Genomic DNA, 8,371 nt, shown 5'->3' on the forward strand with positions numbered 1-8,371 from the left:
TTTTCTCAACTTGTGTTTTAATTATTAATTGTGTAAGAAATGCAGTGAGTTTCTCAGCTGTTCCTGTGATTCTTTTTCCCATGTGTTATTAAACCAGCAATCCACAATGGGACACTTCCAGTGCTGAGGGAGCAGCATCAAGGTGGACAGGAACCTGAGGGGCACAAAACCCCATCTGCTTTCCATAGGAGACCAAAATTTCAATCAGCAAAATCAGCAGTAATCTTCCCAAAGAGTCAGAGCAGTTACAAGCAGGGTTTTAGGAGACAATCTACCTTCCTCTCCCATTGTAGCAGCAGATGAGGAGAAGGGTTTGCTCTCTCAGCATCCCTTGCACCCCAGCACACAGACATGCCTCACCCAGAACTCCACCGGGGTCTCACGAGAGGAAACTCCCATTGTCTCCAGCATCCTGAAAGGACAAGCAGAGGAAAGGTCTCACCCTGGCCAGACAGCTCCCACCACCCACAGCACACAGGGGGGGTGGCAGATGCTTCCAGCTGCTGCACAAGGGCTGTTCTGCTCAGTGAATAAATAAGCAGGCACCCTTCCCCACAGGCCCTTGCTGGGCTGAAACAGATGGGTGAATGTTGGAATGCAAGTTTCCCTGAGGAACTCAGAGAGGGAGATGAATGCAGGGATTGAATTAAAGCCTTTAGAGAAATTAAGATATATTAAACCACACAGATATGAAGTAGAAGTGTAGGTTTAAGTTTTAAGTAAATAGAAGTGTGAGTTGTAGTTTTAAGTAAGTTTAAGCTTTAGGTTTTAAGTAAGTAGAAATACATTTCAAGTGCCTAAAGAAGCTAGCAAAGGCCCTAAGGCCTAAAGTTCAGCAACTCAGCCCTAGACATAAAAACATAGCAGAACCTTGTCACTAGAATAGATAGAATTCTTCACATAAAACAGCTAAAATTACATGTGTAAGTAGACAGAACTACTCACATAGATATATGAACTTTTAAGTATGAAAACAGGTAGTATATTTGCATAAATAGATAATATTATATACAGTGCAAGTACATCCTCCTGCTACACAGGCCTAAAATCTAAAGATCTGCTGTTGAAGCCCTGACAAGTGTCCACCCCTGGGGGAAGAGAACGAGCACATCCCTGCACACTCCCTTGCAGCTCTGAAAAGGTCTGCACAACCTCCATCTGCATGCACTGTGCAGGACAGGTCCTCCACACTCTGCTTGTTTTCCCAAGGAGTTTTCTCACCTCTTTTCAGTCTCTTGGAGGAGGGATGTTGCAGCTGTAGGGTCATTTTTCTTAAAGGTTTGATAAGGAGAGGTAGACTCCATGTAACCAACCACACCCTCAACAGTCATGGGAATTGGGTCATAGATATCAGTGACTCTGCAAGAGACATGAGCAAGAAAGGAACATTGGCAAGTTAAATCTCAAAGGCAGGGGAACATGGACCACAGGTTGATGTGGTGGATAAAATATCTGACACCAAAGGTGGCTCTGCTCACCTCTTCTTGTCTGGGAATGGCAAGGCCTCAAAGATCTCTTTGTAGTCATCCAAGACGTATTTTAATCTATCATTTGAGTATTTTAAAATCTTGTCCCAGCACTGTAAAGACAGTGTATTGAAAACAAACAAAAAACCACTTGACGTTCTCAGATGCCACTTAACTCGGGTTTGGGCCTGCATCTGATACATTCATCTATGTCCTTCTTTTTTTAAAGACTTGTTGCATTAAAATACACCAAAATCTTCCTTAATGTCAACAATTCAAGGATCCTATTCTAAAAATGAGGCTTCTGTCCTCCCTACACAGCTCTTACTCATAGTGGAAAGTCTCCTTTTATCCAATTGTTAAAACACCCTTTGTCCAGAAAGATTCCTAAAAAAAGGACTTATTCCCAACAGTTTCTACTCCCCATTCTTTTCACTGTCATCAGGGCAACATGAAAAGTCTCCTGGACAATACCAGCTCCCAGATCTGCCCTGGCACCCTTCCCACCCTCACCAGAGTCTGCCCCATCAGTCCTCAAGTCTCTCTCCTTATGATCCAGCCACCCCAGTGTGGAAGTCTCTAAATCCCTGCATTTACCCCATTCTGCATTAGGATTCCTCTCATCACACCCCCTCAATCCCAGATGTTGGGGAAGATGAAATAGGAAAGCCTTATAAATATGATTGCCTGGCAAAAGATTTGGAAAACACAGAAACTATAAGCGAGATTGAAATGAGATACCAAACCTTAGTTACTGAACAACTATAAAACAATAGTACAGTCACCTAAAGGCAATCCCCCCTTTGATTAAAGAATGCCCTCTACCTACAGACAGGTCCAAGGGTCAGATGGAATGTTGTGCTTCACCCCTCAAAATGTATGGTTCATCCCACATCTGTAACCCTCCTCTGAAGCATCAGTATCTGTAATCCCATTGGCACAAGTCTTGTTCCAGCCCACTTTGAAGCCCCCTGATAAGGTGTGCCTGGGGGACTGGACGTGCTCTTAGCATCCTCTCCCGCACTCTCTATCTCTCCCTGCTCCTGCTCCTTGGGGCCTGCTCTGAGCTGCAGCAGGCAGCTCCAAGCAAAGCCCCACATCCACGCCCTTTGCAATAAACCCTATATTCCAAGACCCAACTTCAGAGATCTCTCATCTCCATCCATCCAGGACACCACCAGCACTCGCTACACCGTTCCTCCCTCTCTGCGCCCCAGCACTGCGCGTTTCCCTGCTGACCTCCCTGAAGGCTCTGGTGAGCTGCTGGGAGCAGTCCCCGCAGCGCAGGCTCATGTCCACGGTGTAGGTGCTGATGGCCACGCAGCCGCCCGGCCTCACCACGCGCTGCGCCTCCCGCATGAACCGCTCCGTGTCAAACCAGTGCGCGGCCGTGAACGACGCCAGCACGTCCACGGAGCCGTCCTCAAACGGCAGCTCCTCCGCAGGGCACACGCTGCAGGGCAAGGGGAGAAGCCACGTGTGATGGGTTCAGAGGGTGTTTTTGGATGGTTTGGGATGCAAGACCATGCCTTCTGGGAGTCTAGGATAATGCCTAATCACACTGGGAATTCCATCAAATGGAGTCTTTGGTGCCGGCTGGCTCTTAAAATAGTCATACTCACAAACAACCACCTCCACGTGAAGACCTGAATTCTGCCTTTGGCTGAGCTTGCTGTCCTGGTACTCACAGGTAGGAGATGTTAGGCATGCAGGGGGTGTCCTTGGCCTCCTGGATCTGCGCTTCGCTAATGTCCGTGCCCACCACCTTCTTGAAGTGCTCCCCAAGGAAGTGGGTGCCTTGTCCAGAGCCACAGCCAACATCCACCGCCAGCTCCGCAGGGATTGCTTTCTGCAGGGAGATGTGGATGTGTCTCAGTGGGCAGCCACCCAATTCCTGTGCTTTTACCCTATTCCTTCCCCAGGCACCCACTCTGGAACAGCCTCGGCACAGCAGAACCCGTAGAAAGTCTCTTCTGTGCCCCCATCTGGCCACGAGGCAACCAACCAAGGTGACACTCCCAGCAAGGTAAACACTGCCACCCACAGTTAAACACTCCCTGGATTTTTCCTCCAGCCTGGCCGTACCCCGCTCACCTTTTCCCGCAGGTAGGAGAGGATGGTCTGCTGCAGCTCTTTGCCCGGTGCAAACCTGTATTTCTGGTAGACGGCCGCATGCCCTCTGCCCTCGAACATCTGGGTGGCCATGCTTGGCTGACCTGGCACCTGGGAGGAGGCAGCAAGCCGGGGATGTCACACGGGACCAAACTCCTGCCGCCTCCCCAGCCCGGGACCGCAGGCACTGAAGCCTCCCCGGGGCCACGGGAAGGACTTTGCCCGTGAGGCGCCAGCAAGGGAGACTGAACCTGCTCTCCAGGAATCCCTCCCACAGCCCTAAGCTCATCACAGGAGCAAAGCAGCGGTGTCCAACAGGAAAAGCTTTCTAGGATTTTACACACCCCATAAGGAGTGTTTAACTCCATTGCATCCCTCACCCACCCGACTGTTTCCTCAAATAATTCACTGAGCAGTGAGGCAGGAAAACAACCAGTAAAACATGGGGTTTTTTTTTGCTGGCTGGAATTTTTTTACCTTTCTTTTACGGAAATCAATTTTCTCCTATTACCAACACAACCACAACTCCACCTTGCGCTTTCCCAACCACCTGCTGCTTTTTGGCCCCAAAAGCCACCCGAAGTCTCTTAGGGCACTGAACCCATCACCACGCGTGGAGGCGAGCGGGGCCCTTCGGCCTGGGCGCGGCTCGGCCCCGGGAGCCGGGGGAGCCCCCCGGGAGCCGGGGGAGCCCCCGGCACGGCTCGCCCCACTCCGGCCCCGCAGTCCCGGGCGGAGTCCCCAGCGCACCGCCCCGGAAGGCTCCCGGCCGTCTCCTGTGCGTGTGCGAGCCCGAGCAGGCGCTGTGCGAGGCTCGGCACCGACCCCGGGCACTGCCAGGACAGCTCCGTGCCCCGTTTCCCAGGGAAGGACACCCGCTGGTGTGCCCGCGGCGAGTTTATCGAGCGATCCGCAGATGCATCGGGAAATCAAGGGTGGTCCTGCCTTCGCGCAGGAGGGGATGCTCCCCCAGCTCAGGGTGGAGCTCCCGGCAGGGAACAGCAGCGCTTTCTGCAGGGACCCTCCCGGTGCTTCCCGTGCTCCCGGAGGAGCCTCCTTACCGCAGCGGCCGCTCCCAGCGCCTCCGGGATGGGGCAAGGCGGGGATGGCCGGCGCCGCCCCCGGTGCCGCCCCGCAGCGCTGCCCGGTGCTCCCCTGCCCAGCCGGGGCTGCTGAAATCCCAGAGGCAGCTCCGAGAGGGTCAATGCCACCGAGGTCCCGGAGCCGCAGACCCGAGCCGTAGCCTTTACACAGCTCTGTAGTTACCGCTTTCAAAATGCCCACGGATCCTGGGAATGCTCAAGCAGCCTCCTCATCTCAGGAAGCAGATGTGGAGCCCAGGAGGTGCTGCGAAGTAGAACAGCATTCAAATGCTGCATGCAGCCACAGCCGTACTTACAGAGCTCTGCCTGCGCTGAAGTCCCCTCCTGGTGTCCAGCAGAAAGAGAAAATGCAGCAAGAGTCCCCAACAGCAGCACTTTAGGAGCTTAGAATGTTGGTATTTCGGAAGTAGGCAGTTTGCCCTGATTCGGGGCAGGATTGTGCCCCTTCCTCACGAGAGTATTGTTAATTCCATGCAGCTGAGGTAACGGAGCTGTGCTTTGCTGGAAGCACAGTCCCTTCAGTTTGTACTTTGCACAGCAGTCATGGGTCCATGCTAATTAGCACAGCCTTTAAGCCACTCCTAATTTTAAGAGAAATCAGTGAACTTACTCAGGGACTGAAGACAGAGGCTTGAAGCAGTTTGTTAAATCAAAGCATGGTTGTAATTCCTGGGCTTGTGCCCTGAATATTTTATTTGGGCCACCTGCTGCTTAATCGTGCAGGGGTGGTGCCTGCAGCAAGGGAAAACTGCTGCAGGTAGTTTTCTAAAGGGCCCTTTGTTTTCACAACCTGGCTCTTTGGGGTCTGGACACCTCATTTTACCTGTATTTTGCTGAGAGCACCACTACAGACAGGAGGGGGTGATGGCCCAGCCCTGAGTCACCTGCCCAGTTACAAACTGCACAGTTCCTGGGCAATGCACAGGGCTACAGCTGGCACCAAACACCTGCTGGAAAACAAAACACCAGCCAAGCATAGGCTGCAAAAGGCACCAGGCCTTCTCTGAGCTCTCCCAAATTTGGCACACCAGATTCTGCTGCCTTTGGCTCCCTCCTCTGTCCCTCTTGTGCTCCCCAAGGGACAGCTACTCTCTGATGGCCCTGCACCATGCAGAAATAAATTGGTCTCCTCAAGATATGGGTTGCTGAGCCTTAGACCAAATGTGGGTTTAAACACTAGGCACAGAGAATCAGATATTGTCCATTGTCTCTGTCTGCCCATTTATTAAATCCAAAGGCTTTAAGGAATGCCAGAATGCCCTGGGGTCTTTCCAACTTGTTCCCCAAATGTTCACTCTCTGGATTTTAATTCTATAGCAGGATCCTGGATTAATAACACCTCAATTGGGAATGCATCTCACTCTGAAATTTATTAAAACTGAAAAAATGAATCAATCTATTTTAGGAGACAAAAAGGCCAAAGGATATTCCTGTCAGTCCTCCTGTGTCCACTGATACTTTTTACCAACAGGTTTACCTGTGGATGGATTGCTTGGAGCTAAAGGAAGAGGAGGCCAATGACACCATTACCCTGCTGCATTTAATTTACAAATTTAATTGTTTTACATAAATTTCAACTTTAATTGAATCAGAAGCTCTTTGCTGGACCACACAAGAGGGAGGATACCCACAGGGCTGGGTGGGCTGGGGTCCACCTCCTCATCCCCAGGATCCCCTGAAGAAGTCAGTGATACTTCTTCTACCTTGTGGAAAACTTGATTTGATTTTAAGATCCCAGTAAGGCTTCAACTCTCGGGAGAATCTCCCCTGTTTATTTGTTCTCTGATAGAAAAGGAGCAAGATTTATTATCACAACAAGGAATAAAAGGATCGGAAAATAGTTGGTATTTCTTCAAGGATCTTTTGAAACCTAGAGGGCTCAGACTTTAAATTAGTGAAGAATAAAATTCTCTTGTCTTAAAAGCAGTGGGATATGGATAAAGCTCCCTGTAGGGAAGGCATTTATCCACAAACCAGAGATGTCACTGTTGATGAGTTAGAGCTGTGCCTCAAGACCTCAGCTGGCATCAAGGCTATCTCTGCCTGCTCCCTGGCATTCGCAACCCAGGAAAAATCAGTGTTTGTGTCAAAAGCAAGCCCAGATGAACAAGAGACCAGAGAGGGGAGGGAGAAGGGAATTCCCACAGCAGTGACTATTTTAGGGAAGTGTGTCCCTGCCCGTGCAGTTCCTGGATCCTTGCAATGGCAGCGGCTGGTGATTGCCGTGCTCCAGCACGCAAAGGGCTGGAGGGGAAATAAAGGCAGGCAGGGACACGCTCAAGGGCAGAGCAGGAAGCCTGCAGAGGAGAGAGCCCTTGGCTTTGCCATCCTGCCTCGCCCCTCGGCTCATCCGGCCGTAAATCCTTCCTGATGGAATGACTGATGAGCAGCGCTGGGGCCGGAGCATGGGCTGAAAGCAAGCCCAGTGCTGGGGGCTTCCAGAAACAACAGCAGCAACTCCTTCTCTCACTGTTTCACCTTCTAATTGGGGAAGCTGGGAAATCTGGTTGTGGAGCCACTGAATTAAATGAAATTTAGAAGTTACCTGACAATCTGTGGTCGAGCAACCAGAGATATCTCACTCCCCACACAGGGGCCGGATCCAGTGCTGATGAATTTGCAGTTCTGGAATAAAAGGAGGGAGAGAAATGTGAGCTCAGAATGATCTTATTTCACCTTTCCTTGCATGCACTCTCTGGGCATGAGGATGTAGTAGCTGATATTATTATATCTGCTGGCACAAGCAAAAGGTCCAGTGGCGTCAGGAAGCTGCTGTACTAAAATTAAATAACTTTGGGAACATGCATGGCCAAACCAGACTCAGAGCAATCGCTCTGGGTCTGGCTGATGCCTGATGGACTGCTCTGAAATGCAAACAAATTTGTGGCAATTAAACAAGATCCAGGACCATCTTAGTTCAGAGCTTAAGCTTTTCCTTCTTGGGGTCCTAGCCAGGCATGTGATAGAATGTAAGACAGTGAAAGGAATGAGAAGGAGGTGTCTTTGTAAACTGTGGGCCTGATGGTTGGTAAGGACAGATAGGGAGAGGTGAAAGAAGCAATGGGGAAACCATAAATTCCATAGGAAGTTCATTAATTGACCCAGACTGTTACTCACTCAAGACTGTGCTAAATCTCTGGATTTAGAGAAAAAGAACAGAGACACAAAGAAAAATGGGGAGGTGGGGTGGGGTATACATTAGAAAGGGTCTTAGGTATCAGGCTTTTCAGGAAGTCTGTACCTTTCAAGTACCTCAGCCAATGGGGAAAGAGAGAAATGCAGCTAGGAAATTAGGATAAAAAGGAGGCTGTGTCCTCTAAAAATTTGAGAGACCCCAGGGGAAATATCCCATGGCTCTCCCTCAAATAAAACTACAGGACCCCTCTGTATATATTTTGGACATAAACCTCTGGTGTTTGTGGATTAATTTTCCTGACAAAAGGGAAAAAAGGGAGAAGGCAGCAATATTTTAGGCTCTTCTATTCTTCCTCAAAAGCCCCTGTACCAGGAGACAGGCGAGTCCATCCCCCCTGCCCATTTCCCATTGCAGCTCCCAGGATCACAGTCCTGTGTCCCAAAAGCCAGGTGGGAACAGGCCTGGAAGTGTAGTGGTGCAGAGGGTTGGAAAAAGGGGATTTTTGGGTTCTGGCCATGCTGTGGTGGCCAGTGATGGTCTGTTCCAGTGGGGGC

At 50.4% G+C, this 8,371-nt stretch overlaps 1 protein-coding gene across 9 annotated transcripts; it reads right to left on the reverse strand.

Moving 5' to 3' along the window:
- Window positions 1-5,215, reverse strand: LOC110473509 (putative methyltransferase DDB_G0268948). 9 transcript variants are annotated; one of them, XM_085585603.1, is made up of 8 exons: window positions 4,640-5,215; window positions 3,561-3,689; window positions 3,155-3,315; window positions 2,706-2,919; window positions 1,479-1,579; window positions 1,222-1,359; window positions 276-412; window positions 1-154 (listed from the first exon to the last, which is right to left on the reverse strand). In XM_085585603.1, the coding sequence occupies exons 2-7, from the start codon at window positions 3,669-3,671 to the stop codon at window positions 322-324; spliced, it is 816 nt and encodes a 271-aa protein (XP_085441729.1). In that variant the 5' UTR covers window positions 3,672-3,689; window positions 4,640-5,215; the 3' UTR covers window positions 1-154; window positions 276-321. The 9 variants fall into 9 exon arrangements, with proteins under 9 accessions (XP_085441729.1, XP_085441728.1, XP_085441730.1 ...); XM_085585602.1 differs by having other exon boundaries at window positions 1-175; XM_085585604.1 differs by lacking the exon at window positions 4,640-5,215 and adding an exon at window positions 4,329-4,639 and having other exon boundaries at window positions 1-175.
- Between the last annotated feature and the right edge of the window lie 3,156 nt (window positions 5,216-8,371).

Source organism: Lonchura striata, chromosome 7 (assembly GCF_050655825.1).
Source record: "Lonchura striata isolate lonStrDom1 chromosome 7, ASM5065582v1, whole genome shotgun sequence".
Lineage (NCBI taxonomy): Eukaryota > Metazoa > Chordata > Aves > Passeriformes > Estrildidae > Lonchura > Lonchura striata.

Excerpts from the sequence above, each read along its gene's own strand:
- LOC110473509 (XM_021536080.2), bottom strand. The coding sequence starts at position 3,671 with ATGGCCACCCAGATGTTCGAGGGCAGAGGGCATGCGGCCGTCTACCAG. Across the intron at positions 1,580-2,705 it reads TCACCAGAGCCTTCAGGGAG|TGCTGGGACAAGATTTTAAA; the intron begins GTCAGCAGGGAA and ends CTGTCTTTACAG. Across the intron at positions 1,360-1,478 it reads CCATTCCCAGACAAGAAGAG|AGTCACTGATATCTATGACC; the intron begins GTGAGCAGAGCC and ends TGTCTCTTGCAG.